At 37.4% G+C, this 26,065-nt stretch overlaps 2 protein-coding genes across 4 annotated transcripts in view; one reads left to right on the forward strand and one right to left on the reverse strand.

The window, feature by feature from the left end:
- Positions 1 to 1,905, forward strand: part of mrpl13 (mitochondrial ribosomal protein L13) — a 28,093-nt gene extending 26,188 nt beyond the window's left edge. The window contains exon 7 of the mRNA XM_088600972.1: positions 1,724 to 1,905. Coding sequence (XP_088457098.1) covers positions 1,724 to 1,748 — 25 coding nt within the window. The 3' untranslated portion in view covers positions 1,749 to 1,905. The remainder of the gene's footprint in view (positions 1 to 1,723) is intronic.
- A 627-nt stretch (positions 1,906 to 2,532) lies between these two features.
- col14a1a (collagen, type XIV, alpha 1a) overlaps positions 2,533 to 26,065 on the reverse strand; it is a 105,525-nt gene continuing 81,992 nt past the window's right edge. For 2 of the 3 annotated variants that reach the window (XM_088600969.1, XM_088600971.1), the window contains 12 exons: positions 25,148 to 25,201; positions 23,510 to 23,605; positions 22,808 to 22,861; positions 20,706 to 20,759; positions 15,798 to 15,851; positions 14,871 to 14,942; positions 12,374 to 12,409; positions 11,737 to 11,803; positions 11,173 to 11,361; positions 8,876 to 8,953; positions 6,907 to 7,062; positions 2,533 to 4,483 (listed from right to left, as the gene is read on the reverse strand). In XM_088600969.1, the coding sequence (XP_088457095.1) occupies positions 4,185 to 4,483; positions 6,907 to 7,062; positions 8,876 to 8,953; positions 11,173 to 11,361; positions 11,737 to 11,803; positions 12,374 to 12,409; positions 14,871 to 14,942; positions 15,798 to 15,851; positions 20,706 to 20,759; positions 22,808 to 22,861; positions 23,510 to 23,605; positions 25,148 to 25,201 (1,209 nt within the window). In that variant the 3' untranslated portion in view covers positions 2,533 to 4,184. Of the gene's footprint in view, positions 5,057 to 6,906; positions 7,063 to 8,875; positions 8,954 to 11,172; positions 11,362 to 11,736; positions 11,804 to 12,373; positions 12,410 to 14,870; positions 14,943 to 15,797; positions 15,852 to 20,705; positions 20,760 to 22,807; positions 22,862 to 23,509; positions 23,606 to 25,147; positions 25,202 to 26,065 lie in introns of all 3 variants that reach the window. The other variant, XM_088600970.1, reaches the window with a different exon arrangement.

A 26,065-nucleotide genomic window follows, 5' to 3' on the forward strand; every position in this document is an offset into this window, starting at 1 on the left:
TTAATTCCCAAGCATTTAAAGGTAGGCTTGCCCATTCTGGCACAGGGTAACTCCTGTATCATTGTTGTCAGTCACATCTTTAGGTAAAATTTTTATTTTTCAAGTTGCACATCTTGGCAGTATTGTTAGGAAGTAGGAAATAATCCCAATCACACCCCAAATACTTTACAACCAGCATGGTATTATGTAAGGTAAATCTGGTGTTTGTAGGGTGACAGCATTGTTAAGTCTTAAAAGATAAGACTTCTGACACCAGTTACACTACGCAGGGAGTCCTGCTCAGAGGGCCCAGTCAGTTTACTTTGTCAATCTCTTTTTTTTAAACAAGTATTGAAATTAACAAAGCACACCTGCTTTGGAAGTGCACAGGGCCCCACTGTTTGTGTTACTGCTCAGGAAGGGCTCATCTCTTTAATCCACAGTATGGCCAGCTGTACCAGTGTCTTTTATCTTTTCAAACACCAGTTCATTCTGTGACTTGAATTTAGTTTTTTCTTCCCCACTAGCAAAATCAAAGTTCAATAACTAATGTTGTGGAATATTTAAAAGAGGGGAAAAACTTTTTAGCAACAAAAAAAAAAGACTACACACTTACCAGTCTATACTTAAGCCTTGTGGTTAACAATAAGGCTTTCAGACTGAAACAAAGTGGGAGCTATATCCTCATTCAATTTTAATTTTGTAGTTGGTAATTCAAGTAAAGGACAGACATAGATGAATACAATAAGTATTCTTGTACAGTTTTGAATTCTACAGTACAATCCCTGATCATTTCTAGAGTGCAAAAAAGTAACAAAAAGAAAAGCAGTTCGTCTACTTTATATCATCTTTCAAAACAGTGCTTTACGTGTTTTTCCCCATTACCGTTTACTGTTTGTGTTGCTTGTTTAGTTGGAATCTATGAATTCATGTGGGTAGCTGCGTCAGCATGTGTAGGCTGCAACGGAACAAGTAATAGGTTTAACAAGTAATAGAAATAGGTTTATTCCATGCTGAAAAGAGAAGAAAGAAAACACGTTTCAGCTGTGGAGCCTTCTTCACACTCTCTTTTCAGCATGGGATAAACCTAGTAGTTGGAATCAATGCCCATTGGAGGTCAACAACATTTAATGGTGGCTTTGTGGCTAAGGATCTGCTCCTGTGGCTGGAAGGTTGCCGGTTCGCATCTCACTGCAGGTGGAGGAATCCCTGAGCAAGGCCCTTAACCCCAATTGCTCCAGGGTGCCGTATAAATGGCTGACCCTGCGCTCTGACCCCAAGCTTCTCTCCCTGTCTGTGTCTGATGGAGAACAAGTTGGGGTATGCGAAAAGACAAATTCCTAAGCAAAACATTGAAAATGGCCAATAAAGTGATCTTATCTTATCTTAAAAGATTAGTGCTTTGTAATTGGTTGTAATACCCCATCAATAAGGAACATTAGGTCAAATATCAGATCAGAGATGAGCCTGCAAAACTATCTTGCCTTCCATGAACTTAAAAGTTATGATGTCAAGATGTTGTATGTAATGCAAGCCAACAGTGCCTAAATATACAGCACGGAAATAACATTAGTTTCTCCACAGAACATTATTATATAATAAATTATAGTCTGGTAGTAATATAATCTGTAGGACTGTTGTATAACTGGGGTAAAAATATTTGTTCACTAATCAAGCAATCCTGTTTATGTACAGTATACAGGTATTTGTATGGTAATCTATCACATTCTATTCAACTTCACAGGCCTGAAGACTTCAGAATGAAGTAATCCTCACCATTAACACCACCATCTGAAAGAAGATTACTTACAGATCCTTGATTATTTTCATGTTTAATAACATTTGCTAGAAGCATTTAACTTGATGATTTTTGCAGATGTTCCAGTTGCTCTATTAATGTAAAATAAAAGTTTTTTTTCAACTTTAGTATGTGGCTTTGTTTTTTTTTAAATAAAACCTAAAACATTTTTGAATAAAATGAAGTGAAACTTGCAGTAAATGTATATACAGCCTGTATTTCTGAAGAATAAGCATAATTTCAAACAGTTTCAAGGGTAAAAGTGAATTGAATAAATGTTCAGCAGGACAGAAAAGACAGTTCCGTGGTTGTTTCTGTGGTTGTAAGTTCAATTTTGTTGAAACTTGGAATGTATTAAAATACAGATTTTTGGCCATTGCAACTTTTACCACAGACTGTTTTTGCATGCACTTCAGAAGTTTGACGGTGCTTTAATTTTACCCACAGAGCAGTTCTAATAGACAGCAGATGCTTCCGTGAAAAATTCTGTATTCAAGTGTAGTCCTTTGAAGTAGTTTTGCTGTTACAATATAATTGGTTTTAAAATGGAAATTAATTTGCATTACTCAGCTATTTTTCTGTATATAAAATGCCAAGATAATTCCAGTTCATACGTATGCTGCCTTTTTTACATCAATGACTGCAATCTATGCTGCTTTCATATCACAGTTTAGAATTTAAATTAAAAACTGGTATTATTTTACTCATTGTTTTATATAGTCATTGCATTATTAAAATAAACTCCGGAACTAATGTTTTTGGTTGTACTTCAATTTTATTGGTTGCAAAAAAAATGAATTTCTGGATTCAAAGGTTTGGTGTTATTGGTTCTCACACACCTGCTCCAATTTCAGACTGGAACTTCCTGAATGGGAGTCAGGCTGCAAGCCTAGGTACTTAAAACACTTAAATCACTAGTGAAAAGGCAAATTTCTATACATTTGTTAGTGCTTTGTCATTATCATCATTGTTAAACTCACTAAACCTAGTACAAGAGGAAATATATATTTGTCATTAATTCATCTGTACATTGAGTTTAATCCTCTTTTGATATTAATACTTTTAAGGTTTGTTACACCCTCTTCTGTTTTTGTCAGATCTGTAAAGGTTATTATATATTCACTAGTGATAGATGTAGATAATCTCAGTTTTCATGTGGACATTAAAAAAAACAATAAAAAAGATGATTCCTGACAACATACTTTGAAAAAGACCAGTTTTGTTACCACTTTATTAATCTATGTTTCTAAATGATAAAGACTGATTATTGTTCCAACTGTCGTCTGTGTTCTTTAGTATGCAATGACACAAGTGAGAGAGACAGTATGCTTCAGTTTAAACAAATTAAAGGCACTATGAAAATGAGAATGAAAAAAACCCTTAATAAATAAACTAGTGGAAATTCTTTCAAAATTATTTCGGACCTATAGAGAAAGTAATTGCAAAAACATTTTGGCTATTACAAAACGTGACCTGCTTTTGCAAGAACAGGCTCTTCCAGGTTAATTTCAATCTACTGTATTTCTGTTCTAGCAAATATCCTGACTTGGTAAGACCATCATTCTAGATTTAATACATTATAAGCAGAAATGCTGATCTTGTGAACAGTGGTGTGATCGAAGGCACCCCTGCCTCATTGTTCTTGAGTCCCTAGATTTGACTAGGGCCTAGGGTGCCTTCTCCATGAAGTTTGCAGGTTTCGGTTTCCACAAATATCCAAATAAAATGCAATCTATGATAATTGATGTTTATATGTATTTATGTGTGTGTGCCCTGTGATGCACTTCTCTCCTGTCCAGGGTGTATCCTGCCTTACAAATGCTTTCTGCAGTGCTAGGCTCCTAACAACCCTGTATCACACTATCAGTCTGATATTCTATATTATGGCTATTGAAAATGGATGTTGACTTCCTTTGAAGTTCTCTTTTAGAGCTTCTCAGTAAGCTGTGACACCAACTCTGAGAATTAACCTTGAAGTGCCTGTTTTGGGGAAAACAGGTTACAAAACAGGTTGATTTTGAATAGCAACAGAATGTAGATTATGTTATACTAGCGATAGCGATATACAACAACAAAAACTGTACAAAAGCAGTTCATGATGTAATTTACAAAGATGCTTACTGCACAAAATAAACATAACATATCCTCACAATCAGCTTGGTTGTCTTCTTGATCTTCAAGGCCACATGCAACTTTAAAAAAACACTAGTACAACCATTTTCTTTTTTCTTTTCCAACCCCCCCCAAAAAAAATATCAGGCACTTCCAGGTTTTCCTCTAACAGCACAATCAAAATTACTCACTGTAAATGGTGTGTAAACTTTTAAAATTTCCATGTTTTGACTCCAGCTGAAATGGTTGTGCCATTAGCATGCTTGAGCACTTAAGTTTGATTCTCCCGTTAGAGCTAAGAGTCTCTTTTCAGTGTCCTCTTCTGGTTGGGGGTTTTGTCCTTCTTTCTGGAGAGGCTTCTGGAGAAACGCTGGATTCCCGGTGATCTCACTTCAATGGCATCTTCCGAGGGGTAGGATTCAGGTGGGACTGGGTTGGGGGCGGGGTAGGCGGACTGGGGGTACTGAGCGTAACCTCTAAACGAGGCATATGGGTCCTCGTCATCGTACATGTCGGTGGGCTCATAGGTTTGGTAGGAGTTGGGAGGTAACTGAACTACAGGAATGTCCTGGTCAGTTGGGTCACCATATCCACCTTATTTCACCACCGCCAAGTGTATTCATATTTGAGCGCAACAAACAAAAAGGGGCAGAAAAATAAAGGCAAGAAATTATTGACAACGTTAGAGCAGCTTACACAACAGAGGAGTGGATTTTACCGTTAGGGGATTTAGCGTTTTGTTGATGCTGGCTGAGCCACAAATCATGATAATTGGCATTTTTAACTCAAAACTGGAAGTGAAGTACAGGACTACAGAACGACAAAACAGCCCTATCACCGAAAATCGACAAAGTCTAGAAAAAAATATCGATTTGGGTCAAAAGGTGTGTAAACTGCTTTTCCTGCTGTGCTTCATTTCAAAAACGAAAATAAAGGGGATTTCAAAGCTTTTCACTACATATTTTTAGATGGATATAAATAGGGCACTCTTGATGGTCAGGGGAGCAAACGTTCAGCAGTGTTGGTTACTGAAGACTGAGGATGGGGTGATGAAAAGAGACATTAACATGCCTTCCCCGTCTCTTCATCTAGTCGGTTTTGTGTTTAGCAGAGTGCTGCAGGCACCTGAAAATGCTGCTCAGTAGCCATTCTCAAACTGTTGTTGGACTTCAGTTAAAAGCCATAAGGGAGTGAGGGGCCAAGGGAGATCACACAACAGAAAAACAAAAAGAGACACATACCTCAAGTCAGTAGGCAGACAAGAAAAAATACCAGCATGCTTCCAGCAAAATTATCGTGTCTACATTACCAGGATGCAGTACCTATTACTGCTAATCACAGACAACACAGCACATCATGACAGAGCACAGACATTCCCATCATTCTATGCTGGGGTTTATTGCCCTTTCACAACTGGAAATGGACAATAAAGACAGATACTAGTAACACAGTTCCATACACAAGGAACATGTTAGAGCAACATTCACATAGTTTCTTGGTACATGAACACTACTGCATGCTTACAAACATGCATCACACAACAGGAACAATGCATCAACCCACATTCATGGTATAAAAAAAGATATTTGATCATATTATAGGGATACAGAACACTTTTCTTCCCCAGATAAGCAAATTATAGTTGTACCTCAGTACAGCTGCTGATACAAAAGTTATGTCAAACGTGTTAAAAGTATTCAAGTAAAATGAAGCAAAATATATATTCTAGCACTCTTAAGAGAGAGCTGCAAATTAAAACAAGCTAAGCAGCTTACCCTGAATGATAAGAACTTCATACAAATTCACTCATATTCCAATATCTGACCAGTTTCTCATTTTAAACAGGAAACTAATTTAAATAGTTTTTCCAACATATTGTATCCACACGTATTTCTCTTTTCTTGGCTATCCTTATTAGATTTCACTGTACGGCACTGCAAAGCAGAAGATATAAAGTCTTCTAACTGCTCCTCAGGTCTAATGGCACATGAGAGAATGCAAAGACCTCCCGTACAATGACAGCCATATTACTGTGGCATTTGTTTCAATTTGTGTAGTACCTTTAAGCTTGGCCTTCAAAACCATTTATCCTCTCAGTGTCAATTAGACTTTTTAATATTTATCCAAATATGTGGTTATAGACAGAACTAAATGGATGGAAGCCACACAAACACGTTTACAAATAATGTTAAGCAAAAGAGTTCTGTATCTCTTTAATATTGGTATTTTAAGGTGCTTAATAATGCAAAGAGCATGATGGAGCTACAGAGATTAAAGCAAAAATATTGCCACTTTATGATTTAATGAGACTTACTCTACAAAGCAATAATAGCTTTACCATCCTGTAGTCTGAGGTAGTTACATTTGATGGCAAGCTTTGCAGGAAAAACTCTTACTGCTTTCATTTTGAAACAGTTTTTTTTCTGTTTAGAGAGAAAAATAGTAAGCCATTTGGGTTTGTGGGAAATAAGCATAAAATTCTTAAGGGAATTTAAATTTTATCATAAAAAGTAAGTGTTTTTGTACAATCACATGTCACCAGTTAAAACTATTAATTTTACAATGAACCGGGCCTGGGAAAAAGCATTTTACAAGATGGAAAACAAAAAGGTGGGCCAGATTTTTCTAAAGTTTGTATCTTTAGAAATCACCCATGGTTTTCTACGTTTAAGAAGGCGAAAACAGCCGTACAACATTAATTGAGAGAACATCAGTGTTTAAACGAAAAATAAAATTAATTTTCGTAAGGAAAGTTGTCTTCAAGATTGACAAACTAAAAATAGAAGACATATTTACAGGTTCACGGGCATTATGTGCCTACTGATACCCCTGCTTTGCACCTTAAAATACAACAAACGGTGTTAAAGACGTACACACGTCACTATATTATTTAATGCATCAACAAAGGCACTATTTCTGACATTAGTAAAGTTACTGAACAAGTGCTTGTAACGTGGGCAGAGAGCGGAGATGCAGGTTGACTGACTGAAGGGCTCAGAGGGAGCGGTGATAATTACCTCCGACATTATAACCCATGCAGGTTGATGCATCGCAGTATCCGGGGGAGCCGGCGGGGCCGGTGGGGCCGGGGCTGCCAGGCCGTCCTGGAGAGCCGGGGTTTCCAGGTCTTCCTGACTGACCCTGACTCCCTGTGCGCCCTTCTCCGGGAGGCCCTGTGGGACACCAACACATAAACTGGACCAAGGCCGGACACGGAGAACATCCCGGGCTCATCGGGCTCGCAGTCTACATTTCTGCTTTGTGACGAGCCAGTTCAGTGGTGGAAATATCGTAGTGTCTTTGAAGTACATCTACAAGTTGGGGTAGACTTTTCATCTCTTATTCTTTATGTCGTTAATGCTTTGACATTAATTGAGTTTAGTACACCCTACAATCTTCTTTTACCAATGAGTGGGAGTGCTGTCAGGTAACGGAATAATAATTAAGTTATCCTACACATCTTGCTTGGGCGCTCGAGGTCCCTGTTAAGCGATTGAACTTGAAACACTTTCAAAATTTATGAAGATGTTTTTCTTTTAAAATATCTAAAATTGGGGGGGGGATGTTTTCCTGATACTGTTGTAATGGAATTACTACACATTAAGCATTTCTGTATAATGATATTGTTCCAATATGTTTTAAACATTGGAAATATATACATATTTACTGATGAAAATGCAAAATACAATGACAATTGAGATAATCTTCAGTTTTCACATATGTATTTATTCTCGCCAAAATTCACATTCCTTTTTAATAAGTCTGGCGACAGATAATTGTGATAGTTTAAGGGATTTTCAAAAGCAATTATCAGCTGTTGGTTTGATGGTATTTAACAATATTGTCCAAGTACTGGGTGAGATCCATATTAATGTGTTATCAATAATGAATACCTTATTTTTACTAATAGTATTTCTTGAACCTTCTTCTTAGATATTCTGAACAGGAACAATATAAAATCACAAATAGGTCAAAGATGTTCCTTTTCATTCCTAATCCTATTGATTCTTTCCAGGTTTTTCCTGTTCAGAATGAACTCGGTAAAAGGAAATCCCACTACTCAATTCATAAGTCAGAAAACATAAATGCTTTTTGTTTATTATTAGATATTTTAGTTACAGAAGGAAATAGAGAGGATATACAGGCATAAATTATTTTAATATTTTTCTTATCAGCTGTTTCATGGACCAACAATAGTAAGATAATTATTAAAAGGATAGAACCATAGTGCATCCTGTACTTGCATAATTCCCAGGAAATACTCTGCTGAATGTTTCCTATATTGTGAGGTATTTTTCTAAGCTAAACAATTCACAGTAAAGGTATCTCTACATCTTAATGAAATAGAAAACAAATAGCATGGAGTAAGAGACCCACTTTATTAGATAAGCTAATATGAATCCATGTGATATGTACAGTAGAATCTATGTATAATCGTATTAGCATTCATGTCTCATATATATCCATAAAGACACCCATAGAAAAATTATCATAATTAAATAGCAGGTTTTGTCATGGGAACTTAAGATAATTTTTTTTGATAAACATTCACTTCTTATGCACTTAAAAAGCAATTTAAAACAACTGTCTTCCAAAATCTGCCAACTTGCAAAAGCCACGTGGGATATGTGTACAGAGAACAAAAGACATAAGTACCGATATTTACTCAAATTTATTTGGTCTACATAAGACACTGTTCTTCAGGATTGAACTTCATGTTCATATTCTATTTTCAGTGTAATAAAAGAATTTTTACATAAATCGGTGAAGAACTCTTCCAAAACATTTTCTCATGGTAATGTGAGCTAAAATTATGTAAATCTTTCTGTCCATTGTATTTTAGTTCCAAGGCTGACACATTGTGGCCATGGAACCTTCTAGAAGCAATAAAGTGCAGTGCAATGTTCTATGAAAGATTCTCAATGACTGCTGAGAATAAAAGCATCAACATTTGTTCATACCGTATGTTATATTCAAAGTTCTTACCTGGAGGTCCTTGTGGGCCTCGTGGACCCTGAATACCAACTCCTTGATTTCCCTTCTCTCCCTTTTCACCAGGGAAACCTGCCCAAGGGTGAAGCTGTTAGTGCACAGCAATAGGCCTCAGGATATGACATTCCGACATCTGCTTTTCTCACAATACAATTAGCATGTCTGTTGTTTTTCCCCTGTTTAAAGGCTCAGTGCCTTACAGGTTAATCAACAGGTAGCTAATCTGTACCTTAAACCCATAATTGCCCAGGCCAAACTGTCAATGCATTTATATAGACAAATAGACACAAATCCTCTATGCTAATGTTTATGAGACACTGAGAAGTTGATTATTTCCAAAAAATGAATAAAACACTTTGCAAAGTGTCACCCAAAGATTCTGAAAACAGTTTATGTATACTACTAAAAATATAAGCAATCAACTATAGAGTGCAGTTTAATTTATGTCAAAGCTTTTCAATTGTCTTAATACAAGTGTCAACATTAAACATAATTTAACAATGGCTTAGAATGGTACATGTTTTCATAAATTAAAGGGGACCAAAACCCCAATATTATCATGTTTGCACTTCTCTTAGCACATTGTCTACTGCCATACAGTGTTACAGTGCCTGTTACAGAGTAAGCACACAGGAAGAAATTACAGTCCCTTAGTGAGAAGCTTGCCACTGTTCTGTCATTTATCTTGTTAATCAGGAAATTACAAATCATATGTCACAGAAGTCACTGAAGCCTTGAAAAATGAGTATCTACCCATTAGAATTTCCTCCAAATTACTATAATCCTTATGATGACAGGGACTAAGTGGTGTGAGAACTGTTCTTGCACATTTTCTCTTCAACTGAATCTTGTCTTTTGCTTGTGAAGTAATGCAAGAAGACAAACTCTGTGAATAATACATAGCATCTGGGTATTTACACAGAGATTTCACATATTGAGCGTGCATCAGCGTGAGTCATGCAGACAGAGAAATACTGCTGATTTTGAGGTCTAGTTGATAATAAACATCAAATTGTAAAGTATAAGCAATTATAATCCCAGTTCTGGAAAGCTACGGAGACATACTCTCTTGAACACGTCATTCCTGTAGTTCTGAAACAAACATTTGTTTAATCCAAAATTTTATGTTTATTTTCAATCTACACTTCATGTATATGAAAAAGTCCTCATGTCTTCTATTCTCATGGGTGCTTTCTATGGTGCACTAGTATTATATTTGCATTTCCCCCAAAATGAAACAGCGATGTCTCTCCACTCATTTTCTACACTATCTGTACGAACCAGGTTTTGCTTAAGAACAGCTGTTTCCTGCAACTGTCTAAGATGGAGACTTAAGCACACTGCACAGATTAATCATATTGCAGAGAAAAAAGGGCTTTCTCTCGGTCTTTGAAAATATGCATAATAAAACTAGGACACGGGACTATGAAAGAAATTGACTGATACAGGAGCAGGGAGACAGTTATGAAATCTTCCCAGTGTAGCATTATATGTATATCATCTCCATACCTTTTTAAGTTTAAAATCATTTAACTTTCACAGTAATACTGTTACACCTGGGCTGGGAGTGGCTTGCTGTCTGATGTTGTCATGGGAACCCAGGGCCTTCCCATGAGCACTTGCTTGTCCACCCTGTGAAAATGCACTCAGGACGCCTTTCCTTTTCACCCTCAATCTTTTAATCGGGCAGGCAATCTAGTAACCAGGAGCCTGATTGATGTGCCTGTTTAACGCTCAATTCTCTGCTTTACCAACGCGCCGACATTGAGCTTCTTGGGCCATGAGGAGACTAGCTCTATGTTCTTCCCTGTACTGCAAGAATTAGTTTGACACAGCGTCGACTTGGAGGTTTGCTTTATTAATTTCTTTTCTGACAGCCCTCCACCAACTGGACCCACTTCCTCACTACCCTCACTCCAGACAGTCCTCACACAGTCCTTTGGCTGGCTTTCTCTCTCCCAGATTGTCAGCCTGCCTGCTCCTCTCTCGTCACTAGCTGCCTCCGTCTTGCTGCCTCCTCGGCTCTCCGGAATCTTCCGGAGGCGCACAAAGTCTTGCACTTCGGTTTCTGCCTGTCAGCTTGTTTGCGTAAAATGTTACAGAAACCACGCATGCTGATCTGAAGAGACTTGATGAAAAGAGACTCTAATTCTGAGATTCACAAACCACTACAACCATTGTAACTTTTTAGGTATTTGTGCTTAGAACCTGCCCTTCCTTTCTCCACGACTCCTCTGCCTGGCTGTACGAGCTGTGGAAGAGGGAGTCCTTCCCCACAGCCTTCGTCATACCTCTCTCCCCTGGTCTGCCCGGTTGCCCGTTACTACCAGGGAATCCCGGCCTGCCTGTGGGACCCTGTTCTCCTTGTGGCCCTGGAGGCCCCTGCCGGCCCGCCTCACCCGGGGGCCCCGGGACTGTGCGCACGGACACGGCTTGACTGGGGATGTGGTTCAGGATCGAATTGTAGCGTGCCATGTGACCTGAAGATACAAGAGACATCAGTCTCATAGTTGTGAGAAGCGCCAGTTAAGAGAGCACTAATTCATCAAACACGCTCGTTGTGTGCCCATCATACTAGATAGCACTGATGTTTCTTATACCATCTGGTCAAAGTCAGAAGATATACGCATACAGAGCAATAGAAACAGTATTTAGTGTGAACATGAACGCTATAGAGCATGCAGTCACATCATTAATGATACACACATATGGGGACAATTTAAACGTTTCTAAAAAAACATTTGATTGATATAAATCAGTTTAACATTTAAATAGCACTTGAGCTTGTCTAAGATGTGGAATGATACCAGAACACACCAGCAAGAAGAGAAGACAGAAGCAGATAAAGAACTCACTCTGAATAAGCTGCTCACAGACTTGGCGGGCTATTGAACGAACAGCAGCTTGGGACTGCATGTCACCCTGTACAGAAATAAATTTAAAAGACAGTTTGAATCAGACGGTTCCATGAAAATCATTACACATGAGGTTCCCTGTCTAAGTAGGAATTATAGGCTTGTGTAATTTATTGTCTTTGCTTTTTATGTTTGTTATTACTACACTCTGCTATTTTTAAAAGCTAAGCAAACTTTGTTCATTAACTTTATGCAATGGTCAGTAATTTGCTGTTTTCTCAAGGAAAGCTTTTCTACTGTGAGAACTTTTAAAATGTATTCAGTGTTTACTAAGAATGATGATACATAACAATACTTTCTTTTCAAAACAGTGGTTATTTAATTGAGCTGACACAAGTGAATCAGATGAGGTTTAATTAACAGTTATATAATACACAGCTGAACAATAAACTTTCTAAACATTACTATGAGACCACTGGCAATTTCAGTTAAAATGGCTGGCAGTAAACTGATCCTTCTTTTCCCAGTGCTGATAAACAGCATTTCATATAAAAAGTCTGAAGCAATTTTAACCATTGCCGTGTCAGAGAAACTGGCTGCTTATCTCAAATATTAAAAAAGTAAATTAAGTGCTTACTCTTTCACCCTTTTCTCCTTTCACACCAGAAGGACCCTGAGAAAAAATAATAATTTTAGATTTCGGCCATAAAATCATTTTAAACAGAAAGAATTTAATTGAGATATTTATTAATTTTGTTGGGTTTTTTTTAGCACATTCCTTTCAAATGCCATACATCTGACTAGCACCTGTTCATACCAGTGGTGATATGAAAAGAGAATTCTAGCACTTGTCAGTGCACTGCCATTGTATACTACACATACAAGAGTATTTCAGCAGCCATAACAAGCAAGGATGTGATAGTTGCAAGAGCTAAATGAAAGGATAAAAGTCAAAAGCTGATCTGCCGAGGTGATGAAAAAGTAACAACTTAATGAATATGAGCTGATATTTGAAAATGCAGCTGGATTTTAAAACACAGACAGTGTGTGCCCCCATTTCGTGTCAAAACGTAGAGAAGAGATTTCGGAAAATCAGATGAGTTGACACCAGCTGACTGCAGAAGAGTGGGTTTTAAGGGGTTACATGTCAAACACCAAAGAGATACGAGTGGTGAGAAATCCTGATATCCGCCCAGGCTGAGTTTATCTAGTGTCTGCACCCAGTTACAACGCAGCAAAAGATGTGTCTTGACAGTTGTATTGAGAAACATTCTCTGGAAAGTTTAAAGCAGTTATTTTAGAGAAGAAAAAGGTGATAAAGTTCAATAAAAACTTCTGTAAAATGTTTTCATTGTAAATGGCTGTATATCAGATAAGCAAGATACTGGGAAATGGATTCTTTGCTCATAATAATCAGTGGAAATGATGTCCAGGTTTTTGTCTCCCATCAATCCTGACCATGATTTACCACACAAACAATTGCAAACTGTAGATATCTATTGCTGAAGGGCTGGATCCTGCTAACAATGCTTCTGTAAAGTCCTTTTCTGCAATATAATAATCATTCAGGGAGACTTACTGTATAAATTCTCTGTAGTGACAAATGGCAAGAAGCCTACCAGTGAAATCTGAAAAGCTTATCACAGGCTGAAACCCACTGTCTTACAGTAGATACAGCCCAGCTTACAGTTGTACGTTGAATGGCACATATTCATATAATTTGAAAATGCAGCATTTGGGTGGTCAGATTATTTGATGATTCTGAACAAGAATGCAGTGTGCCAACTATGCCAAACTACAATAAATATTTTATAAACTAAGGATCCAATAACATCATGTGACAGATATTATCACATGAACACCTTAAAAGGCCCACATATTAATGTTCCCATTCATTCATTTTAGTGCAATTCAATTCTTGTTTCAATTTCAAAACATGGGATTTTTTAGCAATAATGTGAATGACATACAGTACAGTAGATGTACAATCTATATACTTTATCATCACAGAGAAGGGGAGAAACATTATGTTTAGGAATAATGAGATATGTTTAAAATATCTCTAGCTCTCAGGGCAGGGAACATGAATTATGTGCTGGTAGTGTAAATGTGCTATCTAAGGGGAGTTTTATATGCTCTAGTATCAGTCCTCTTCTGACAGCAGGTTTTATAGTGTATTATATCAAGATGCAGCAGTCATTGCACGGTACCTGAATTTTGAATAAAAAAATGTATTTTCAAATTTGTGCACTGTTGTTCATTCCATTAATCCAGCAGCCTCTTGAGATTGTTAATTTTATCTGACAACTGTTGCACGGAGATTAATTTGAATTCTGTGGTCTGCAATTCCAGGAATTTACAATAGTAGCATGCCGACTCACAGAAAAATGTGATGACAATACACATTCTCATTAAGTGTACCCCATTTTCTTTTTAGAAGCATAACCTCCTGCAGAACGAACTCTTTTATCTTGGTTTCAATCTAGTGACATGTTTTTAAATACTGTAATTAACTTTTTAGACATTGAGGCCATTAACACTCTCCCCTTCTCTTCATCGTTATTTTGAAAATGTCACAGAGCACAAACAAAAAAAAAACTGTATATCAAAAGATTAACTTAATTCTCAGATGAATTAAAAGAATTATCAGAAGTATTACATTTCAGGAATGCTCACTACACCAGAAAGAAAGATGTCAAAAGTGGTTGTCTAGTAGCAATAAAACTGCTTCTGTGAATGTTCTTTTAAAGATGGTCTGAAAATGTTTTCACTTAGATTTGTTCTTCAATGTGTCCATCAGTGATTCCTTTTCAAGTTTTGATTGCTACTCACCTTCAAGGTGAACCCTTTTCATATTCTGTAACATATCAGCTCCACATTTAGAATTTTTGAACTGACAACCCAGGAAAGCAGTCCATACACCTTGATGGTATTAAGGCACCATGTGTTGGAGTGGAGGACTTTAATTTAGTGTAATCTGTAGTGAATGCATTTGCAATGGTTGGTTTTGTAAAACCCGCCTACCTGCTAGTATGCAGTGGAGTAGAGACACTGAACATGTTCAGAACTCTGCGAGTTAATATTGCACTGTACATACAGTAGTTTGATCAAGAAGAAAACGGCCTTTTACTTACAGGAGGGCCCTGGTCACCCAGTGATCCAGGAGGTCCACTTGACCCTGGGGATCCAGGAGCTCCAGGGCTCCCCTATTGTTCAGAAAAAGGTAGACACACACTTATCCATTAACTCCATTCACCCAAATATAAGCTGCGCTTTTTTTCCCCCAGTTGGTCCGTGGCTTAATAACCCCAAATGAACAAGCGATCACAGTACACTTTTGTCTTTTGTGTTCAAACAGGAGGTGATCCTGTGTTCTGAACAGCATGGGAATCGTCAGGCTGGAAGGAGGTCTGGAGTGGATTTTCAGTCACAACAGAGATGTTTAAGTTTAAAGCCCCTGAGGCATCTACACAGCTGAGCATTCCAGTTCCAGACTTCAGAGTCCCTCGTGCCAGGATAACTCGTTTCAGAAGGAATGGGTTTTATCAGTGTGGTTTAGTCCCAGTCATTGTGCTTTAACCGACTGCGTATCAGTTTGCTTCAATCTCATCTATTCAAAATAGAGATGAAATCCCCCTTCCCCCATTTCTTCCACATAAGAGGGCGTTTGTTGTATTATTTGCATTTCATCGTTTGAACTTCTCTCCATTTTCTGTTATTTATTTAAAACCGAGAGAGTCTTTTTCATTTCAGCCTTTCACATTCAGAAAGGTAACTCGTGCTTCTTAAAGCTTTGCATACGGTCAATATGTGCTGATCACTGAAGAAAGACTTAAATTAAACTTACCAACTTAACACTAAATCTCCTCCGATTAACAAGCCAGAACATAGACTACAATCTAATATTAGTCTCAATATTCGGATGGACAAGTAATATTGGAATATGAAACAGACTAAAAAGAGCTGCTTCTTGTTAAAATTCCCAAAGACGCAAATACTGACAGCTCTCACACGACCAGAATTCCTCATCTTGCTACTGCAAACAAAGAATGGATACTCACGATTGGTCCTGGAGGGCCCTGCTGTCCCTGGGGTCCATCTTTACCTGGCATTCCCTGAAGGGCAGCAATGGAAATATAGGAGGTTTTCAGCAAAAGTGGGAATCACAAAGAAAAATACAGTACTGTGGTTGAGTACTGTTGATTTCCGGACAAATGTGCAACATGAATGTCCATAAGAAAAATACTGACATGCTGTCCACTAATATGCAACTGTAAGGTGACAAAGGGACAAAACAAAATATTCAACAGGAGCATAAGAAGCAAAATCTGATGAGCATGAAGACAGGAGCAGTACAAGAAAACAGCACTGCAAACACTCCCATGCTGGTCAATGAGATTATTTCTTTGGCTGAGCTTTAAATGCTTTCATTGACACAATTATTTGTGTTGCCAAAGTTTAACGTGGAGCATTTCTTAAAACTTTATCTTTTAAGAATGTTCGAGCCCCATGTTCTGGGTTGAGTAAAAGGTTGGTTATTTACGAGTGTGCAAATTAGGAAAACGGATAAGAAGCCATGAACACAGATGTGGGGTGTGGAAAAGGTACAGCTCACATCAGCTGGCAGCTTCACTAAAGGGAATACCAGACCTGCTGTGCCTCCCATGCAAACTGAATTGAATGGAAAAAAACAACATTAAATATAGGAAGTAGTTTGATAAACAAATGGTAACTTTAAGGATATTTCAGTTCAGATAACTCATTATATGCTTAGTTTTTGGTGGACGTGCTCTTTTTATTTACCTGATACAGAAAAACAACCTCACACAGCCCACTGCAGCTTTGATCAGTAGAATGTAATTACTATGTGGGCACACCTGTATAGTAGCTAAGAGACTGACAGCAGCACTGAAGACTTTGATGTCTTTATTAGTGAACCCACTGGCCATTTAGACTTCATAACAATGAGAATAGAGCATACTAAATTAAATATAGCAAGCTTAACATCTCTCATTGATTCCATAAGCTTCCATAAGGATGTGCTTTTCATAACATTTATTTAACATTTATACGGAAAGGTTACAATTTTGTGACTTATTTAACCTGACTCTATAGTTCTGTGGATACTGTATTTGCCTTCTGAAGCAGCTGAGATTGTACTGAAAAGCAGAGATAATGCTGCACCAATTGCAAATATTTATTTTTTCTATTCTACATCATGACACCAGGAACCTTTGCACAGGAACCAGTGAAAGAAAAAAAAAAGAGAAAGGTCCGTGGTTCATACTGTTTTCTACTCAGTTAGCATAATGAGATCTGTTGAAGGCACACTACTCGACGGACCTAAAGGAAGTTTAATTTGAGCTTCCACTAGCTCTCGGGTTAGCTCTGTAACATTCCAGAAGGCCTCCTAGCCTTTCAGTTTAAAGTCAAATATATTAATTTTAATGGCATGGCATAAAGATAAGCTGAAACCTCAGGGTAAAGCTGTCTGATTAGGATGAAATGTTTTGTTTTGACTTTTACTGTCAAAGTAAAGATCTTCAGCTCTTTCACACTCCCTTTAGTATTCAACCGCAGACAAAAATCCTATTCAAGTAACTCGATAGGGTGTGGCCTTTCAGTACCTGTAACTGCTTGAGCACCCATTTACAATGGCACTGGTTGCAAAAATAGACTGTTATTTGAATAAATACTATTCCCTACCACACTACTTAGCAGAATTAAAACCGTCTGTTGGAGATGGTAATTTCCCAGGTAGTTCAAAGAGAAAAATTAAAAACTTTCAAAACAGCACACAAAGTAAAATGTGATTACATTAAAATGAAGGATACAATTAAATTGCAACTTCCTATATCAAAGAAGTTTACAAATGACAGTTCCTCGGAAAATCATAATACTATTGAATTATACCTGGATTCATAGTTGTGATACTCTACTGTGAATTGCAACTGTTCCAGATAACATTACTTACACTGTTCAAAATAAGAAGCACCTTAAGGCTGGCCTGACTCATGCAGTACATACACCATACAGTCCTGTTATAGCTGGGCCAAGCGCATAAAGACATTGCTGGACAACACAATGACTATCTCCACGGGGACTCTTCTCTGCCAGATTTTGATGGCAGCTTGTATTCAAACACATGGCCACAGTTGGAAAGAGGCACAACTTGGTTTCAAAGCTCCCAGTCTAATCTGACTCTTCTCTTTAAAAATGAGGTTGGTAGCAGATAAGCAGTTGCAGAGCCTAACTTGACCATATTTAAAATGGAGACCAAAAGATAACACTGAGACTTTCATTTTCCCTTTTTTTCTAATCCCATCTTCAACATACTTTACATAAAAGATAAAAGTAATAGGTTTATTCCATGGTGTAAAGAGAAGAAAGAAAACACGTTTCGGCTGTGGAGCCTTCTTCAGGTGCTTTTTTCTGGTTTCAGCTGTCATTCAAACATAATTTTGCACAAGAATTTGTTTTGCTAAAATTCAGGTTATTGTTATGCATGCATTGTATTCTTCCGCATTCTGTTTGGTTGTCAGCCAGGTCTGTAGTTTACTGCACAACACACTGGCCAATAATTACGTGAGGTTGAAACATTCTTTCAGGCTGCTTAGATGCCAATAACAGCACTCTCTAGATTCAAGCTGTTGTACAATAGCATTGCAAAATTCTAGTAAAGAAAATAATATAAAAATCAATTATAAAAATAATTAATCATAATATAATACCAAATACAACCAGCAGCTATATCAACCTGCAGCGCTCAACTGGCTACCCACTGAAGCTGAGCAGGGCTGAGCCTGGTCAGTACCTGGATTGAAGACCTCCTGGGAAGCTATGGTTGCTGCTGGAAGAGGTGTAAATGGGACCAGCAGGGGGCACCCACCCTGTGGTCTGTGTGGGTCAGAATGCCTAGGCTCCGGCTACGTTTGATATAAAGAGCTTTGGCAAATGACATGATATAACACAATACCAAATTCCAGGCCTGGGGTGCAATCTGAAGTTTGTACATTCTCCTCATGTTTGTGTGGGTTTCCTCAGGGTGCTCTGGTTTCCTCCCACATTCCAAAGACATACTGGTTGGTTATTGTAATTAGGTTCTGGGAAAACTGGCCCTGGTGTGAACATGAGTGTGAGTGTGTATGTTTATGTCTGTGTGTGTCCTGCAATGGACAGGCGTCCTGTCCAGAGTGTACAGAGCTCTGGCTTCCCTGCGATTGTGAATCGGTCAAAGCAGTCAGAAAGTGGATGGTTAAGAACAACAAAAATTACAATAATCAATTAATACAATACTAACATTACAATAATCACTCAATAAACCCTTCTGTTGTTTTAATATACAGTTTTAACATCTGCTGAGAATTTGAACAATGCAGTGAAATGTCAGAACTGAAAGTAAATTTAAACCTGAGCAAGTTTTAAAAATAAAAAGCCTGAGGACAGTTCACCTTGGTTCATAAAGGCAATAGAATTATATTTGCATTAATAGTCATTTAATGAACAAAAAGACCTTTTCGAGTGTATAAGGCAGCTGGTTTATTCTTACTCAAGTCTGGATGCCTCCCAAGGCAATTCCACACCCATAATTAACAATGATCTGTTATTTCAGATGATGCCTTTTCATTATGAATTTCTAGAAGTTCTTCAACAGCACTGATGTGAAAAGAAAAAGAGTACAGGGAGACTAAAAGCTTACTGTTATACCAGCTCTATGATTCATTTAATTATGCATTAGCACTGTTACTCTCTTTGTTCTAATCAATGTTGCCGTTATCAAAAATATGTTCTTTTATGTTCCTTCAGCTCTGTAAGGGCAGAGAGGGTTTGGAACATTGTGTGCCTAAATCAAGGTTACCTTCAGAATGGCAACACTGATGTCACTGAAAGAACAGGAAGAATGGAGAGCCTTTTCCATCTAAACTTACTATACCAAAGACCACGTAGTACACTTTGCACTGGCTGTATTTTAAATAACTGGAAACATGCAGTCATAGAACGTTCTAGGACAAAATACAGGCAGATATAAGATAAAATAAATTGATGCAGCTGTACATTATTGGGTTAATATTGAGGTCTTCACATATGACACCAATGGTGTTAGAAATCCTAATGCTAGCACATTTTCTATTATTATTATTATTATATCAAATAAATATTGAAAGCTGAGATAAGATAACACTATAGTAATGAAACATGTTGTAGTATGCTCCTATAGAAAGCAGCTCTTCAGTGAAAATTAAACACAGAGGGGAATAACGAGCATTACAAGTCAGAGAGAAAAAAATCAGGAAAAAGACTGATCTCTTTAGGAAACTCTCAAGCCACAACCTTTTTCAAAGTACTGTATACTCAAGGAATAAGGCATCTGTTCAAGTACTGTTCTATTACTGTGCTCAAATGCACATGATCGTCAGTGCTTTTATGTTGCTTTTTGTAAAGTACAACTCTATTCCAAATTATTTAATTCAAAACAGACATGGAGAAAACTAAACTGTGTGATTATTGTGACTATTAAGGTTAAATGTTTTAAAAGTGTTTGTCCCCATTTTCTTAGAGATTATTATTCTTTTTTAACTCTCATTGGGTTAATTTCAAATTTCATTTCAAAATGCATTTGTAGAACACTTTTTGAAAGGTAAAATATTCTTAAAATGTTTCTTTCTTAACAAGAAAAGTTTAGTTCTAAAACACCTAAGGTTTCAAATTATTTCCAGGGGAATTCTCATCTTTAGCAAGCAAGCAAGAATCATCTAGATTCACCTACCAAAAGCTATTTTCTACTCAAAATGAATAAATTATGAACAAAACAAATCTATACTGTGCTGATATCTTGACTTAGGGACAAATGTGTGCCTGTCCTGATTATTTCCTTAGCACTGCCTTGGCTCTTGAACCTAGAGAAATCATTATCGCCTCTTGAGTTTGTGTGACATGTACTGTATTTGCAGGGTGTAGCGAAATCTTACCCTCTGACCCTGTATGCCATCTCTTCCTGGAGACCCAGTTGATCCGGGGACACCCTGAAAGATAAGATTGAGAAAGAGGAATGTTTTAAAACAAAAAGTTAATTTCTTAAATCGGTACCAGACAACACTGTAAGGTACTGTATACTATTTCTCCACTGTAGCATCCAGGGACAGCCTCTGCCACATCTTCACTGGAATGAGATAAATGAGATAAATGAGATAAATCCCGCTAGCACTGTATGTACCTCTTGCCTGTAAAACGGGGGTTTGAATAGAGCATAAAATATTGTTCATACCCACATGTTTTTTGGTTGCATTTAATTCAATTAAGACCAAGAGTTCATGTGGCCATCATTTCCTGGTAATGCTGCTTTAAGTTTATAGGACAGGTGTATTAGAAAACACACTGACAGCACTCTGTTGAGTTTTTTCAAAATTACATAATACATGTGTGCCATTCATAAAATAAACTGTACCTTACGCAGATGTTCTTTACTGGAGTTAATGCATTGAAAATATAGTGAAAGACGGATGTAACATACTGTATTACACTACTGTGTGTAAAATAGTCCAAATATTTTGATCAGCTCCATATTAGAAATAAATGTTTGCTACAATACGAAAAATAACAAAATGTATCTATGAATTTGTTACTGCTTCTGCCCAAAAATTCCTGCAATTCAATCAGTAAGGTATTGAAGTATTTGAAGTCTTTGAAAAAATTCACAAAAGACACCCCCTCGGACTTCTTGAGAATGAGCAGTGGAACTCCAACCAGAGAACACAAATGGAAACTACAAGGAAGTACTTTTAAAACAAGCCAACCCAGACATTTTCTTAAAGCGAATACCCTGGCTTCTTTCAAAAAACAGCTGTTTAAGAAACTCGGATCAGTTTGCTTCTAGCTACCAACAGGAAACAGGAAAGACACATGTGAGTGAATATGTATCTCTCTATGAAATACAGATCAAAACTGTCAGGCAAAAACAACAAAACACAATGCACCTCTTTAGAAGGAATTCCCAAATAACAACTTTTATCTTATCCCATTTTAATAATTCTTCAGTCAATCTTGATTATACATTTCCAATTACAGTTGTTTTTTTTCTGAAAGAACTTTGTGAATAGAGGAGCTTAAACGTTTAGAAATGTCAGAAAGATTTTACTGGAAAGAAAAGCAAAGAAAAGAAAAGCACACTAAAGGTTGTAAAAATGGACAGTTCTGCATAACATTTGTCAATTTATAAACTCAGTTACAATATGTTTTCTTAGGATACAAGATTGATGTGATATCACTGTTAAACTTCGATTTAAAAAATAAATGTTCATATCACTATTTTCTTAATTTTCTAAGATAATCTCTTATCAAGAGCTTCTTACAAATCATTTTGTACATAACAAAATCATAAACTTAGTAAAACCTACAGGTTAATAATGTGAGAAAAACAATTATCACAGTGTAACAACAGAAGCTGTCCCTCGTTAAAGTTCATAGGCAACATGTCTCTTGGCCTTCAAAAAATATTTGCTTTCAGCTGTTAGAACTGAGAACTCATTTTTCACACTTAAAATTAAATTCCTAACATTTTTTTTTTTACCTGCTATATATAATTGCCAGGGAAGGACTTCTTGAGACATGAAACCTTCAAAAAAGTGTCAGTGCAATTTCATACATAGAAACAAATAGACAGAAGAAAAAAGTTCAGGATGGCACTGTATTAAATCCTAATTTCTTTTTAAAATGTGAGTATTGAAAAAAAAACTACTTGTATGTAAACATCTAATAGCAGTTGGAAATACATAAGTACACTGTTGTGCTATAACAGCTTTCACCCCCTGCCAATGTAGAGAATTTGCACTCAGCGTGAGGTTATGATGTTGGGAGTGACAAATGACACCTTTAAAATTATCATCCCAATATCTTGTTCAGTGTTAAGCACTGGTATAAAACTAAGCATTAAACAATATAATATCTGAAGTATTCTATTCTTCGGGTAATATGTGAATTGGTGAAATGCTACTGTGTTTAAATTTGTTGAAAATGTGCACTTCACATGTTGAAAATATGTAATTTGATGTGAATTCTAGAAATGTGTCATTACCTGTGTTCCTGGTGGGCCATTTTCCCCCTTCTCCCCTTTCTCTCCAGGAGAACCCTGAAAAATAGTCAGGCACACATCACCCTCACAATCAAAAACACACAAGCATACGGTATCTAAAAAGTCAATAAGAAATTTCTAATTCAGGGTCACCTCTGTACCACAATCAAAAATATATTTTTTTATTTTTGCGCACTGGAGAAAAAAGCTGGTAAAAACAAATGTGTGCTATAATTTCTGCTTCAAAGGTTCAAAACGAAATTAAGTATATCCTGGTTTCACACATTTATTGCTGTTGCTTAAAACACTTACAAGTAAAGAACTCAGTGGACAGATTCCAATGCTTTAACATTATCCAGCATCTCTAGAGTAATTAATAAAATAAGTTTCCCAGCTGGCAACTATTTCCACATAAGACTTTACATTAACAAAGTGAATGTTATTTCAGTCTAAACGTTGTGACATAACACCAAAAGTACATTTTATTGCACACCTCAGGAATTGTGATTCCAAAACTGGGTCATAATAAAAGTGTTAAGAAAACCCATTTGATTTGGTAAACATTCTCAATAATGACATTTCAAATGGAAGCTGAAGCAGAAGTAGAGTCAAAATTGGAAGGCTCTTGTAACCCTAACTCTAGGCTGGCCTTCCTTCTTTACTTATTGCCAGTTCTGGCCTGTCTGATGGAAACAGCTGTCTTACCGGGGGCCCCTGAATGGAAAGTCCACTCGGTCCCTGAGGCCCTGGGGGGCCCTGGGGTCCTGGCAATCCAATGTCTCCTGCAGGCCCTTGTGGTCCCTGTCACAGAGAAAAGGTTGATTTTAGGATACCCTGCAAATCGGTAGAAAATCGCCTAGAAAAGTAAGTCTTCAGCATGTTCCAAGGAGGGTCTACTTCATAAACAAGGAGTTCCGTTTACCCGTTTAAAAGCTATTACATGCTATAAAAAGGGGCAATTCACTCTTTGTAACAACGTGCTCAGACGGCTTTTATTTGCCATTGACAGACTCTCTGGTTCATTAAAGAGTTTACTACATTCTGCCCATTCAGTCACAGCCTCTTTTTCCAGCCACTGTAAGTTTCACAGTGATAAAAACAAGTATTGTGGGCAGTATACAGAAATCATAGAAGAATGCTTTATTTTCTAATGAGTTTCCATACTATGGACATGACTGCCTTAATCCAGCAGCCATATCACCCTGCAACTCACAGCTGGCAATGAAGCTAAGAAGCTGTGAGCCTGTTCAGTACCTGGATGAGAGACCTCCTGGGAAATCTAAGGTTGCTGCTGGAATAGGTGTTAGTGGGGCCAGCAGGGGGCGCTCACTCTGCAGTCTGTGTGGGTCCTAATGCCCCAGTATAGTGACGGGGACACTATACTGTAAACAGGAACCTCCCTTTGGATGAGACATAAAACCGAGGTCCTGACTCTCTGTGGTCATTAAAAATCCCAGGGTGTTTCTCATCCTGGCCAAATTTCCCATTGGCCCTTACCAATCATGGCCTCCTAATAATCCCCATCTATGAATTGGCTTCATTACTCTGCTCTCCTCCCCACTGATAGGTGATGTGTGGTGAGTGTTCTAGTGCACTATGGCTGCCAGGTGGATGCTGCACATTGGTGGTGGTGGTGGAGGGGAGTCCCCATTACCTGTAAAGTGCTTTGAGTGGAGTGTCCAGAAAAGTGCTATATAAGTGTAAGCAATTATTATTATTATTATTATTATTATTATTATTATTATCCTTAATCCCGGAGTCATTCCAGATGGTCAATCATGGAACAATGAGAACATAGCTGGTTGTTCCTATGACTATGACTCTTTACCAAATCGTAAAAAACTTCTTGGATGTCTGTTAGTCCAAAGGGGGACAACCCTTAGGGACATCACCATCTCAGATGATGAAAATAATGTACAGTAACAGCTGTTTCAAACAGGTAATTGTCAAAAATTAGCAGAGAATGGGTTTCATAGGAAATATGATGATTGCCCATTGTGAGGATTTTGTTAAAGTGTGAACTCACTTTAATATGTTATTTTACATTACATTTATGTATTATAATAATTTAGGTCAGTATAACCCTGAATCTCCCATGTACATCTTTCAGGAGTACAATAATGTCAGAAATAATCTGCTGAGTTACCTTCTCAATTTCTTGAACAGGTCAAATAATTTTCTGCTACTGTATATATACAGTAAAAAAAAATAGTTCAAATGTCATGTTAGAAATGAATAAAATAATAATCCCTTAAGGTCCCATACAAATATGGAAATATTTTACAGCCTTTTTCAGTTTTGAATTTCATGTGTGTAAATTATATCTTGCAGAATATACTTTACCACTAAGCCTGGTTCTCCACGTTCTCCTCTTGGGCCTCTGATACCAGGACCACCCTGTAATTCCGACACACATAGTGAGAAACACTGAGAACACTTCCAATTAGCCCCCATATCCAGGTTCTGGATTTATATAAAGATACTTTCCCCCATTCATCCAAGGATTAAAGAAGTTATAACAGCATTGAAGAAAGAGTCCGGGTGAAATGACCTTAAATGACAGCCATCATAGGACAGTATTTTCCCTTTTTCCAATGACATGAGGACACTCTGCAGATGGCAGAAGACACAACTTTAAGAGCAGCAAAAGTAATGAGGTCCCAGTTCTTTCATGAACTCACACAATCTGTTTCATTAGGTCTTCAGCCACACAGGGCAATTATGCCAACCCTTACCCCAGATGTCGTTTTAACAATAAAGTAGTCAGCAGCACTATAACTCCAGGCACTAAGCTCTACAAGTTACTACAATGACTCCTGCAAGCGCTTTAGAATAATTGTCTTTCTTCCTGTTGTGTTAGCTCGGTGCAGCCACATTAATTACACCCAGAGGGCTTCAAAACTTTCGAGTCAGTAATCATAAAGTTTCAGCATGTAGCAAAAATCAATAAATAACAAATCAATTAGGCTAATGGGTTATAGAGCACTGAATAGAGTTGTTAAAACAGCAGTGGTCTTTAGAAAGAGAATAACAAGGGTATATTTACTCTGTGATATAAAACAGACCTTGTAATTTGTATTTACATGTATAAACTTTTGCTATAGATCTTATATTAGCTGTATATTAAGAGTACTGGCAGGGAAGCACGATCACATAGTGGTTAGACGTGCTGCTCTGCTTTGCAGTGCTGGGGTCCTGGGTTCAATCCCAGACCTGGGCTGCTACGCGTGTCGAATTTTTATATTCATCCCATGTTGGATT

Source organism: Lepisosteus platostomus, chromosome 12 (genome assembly GCF_059453375.1).
Source record: "Lepisosteus platostomus isolate fLepPlt1 chromosome 12, fLepPlt1.hap1, whole genome shotgun sequence".
In the NCBI taxonomy this organism is placed as follows: domain Eukaryota; kingdom Metazoa; phylum Chordata; class Actinopteri; order Semionotiformes; family Lepisosteidae; genus Lepisosteus; species Lepisosteus platostomus.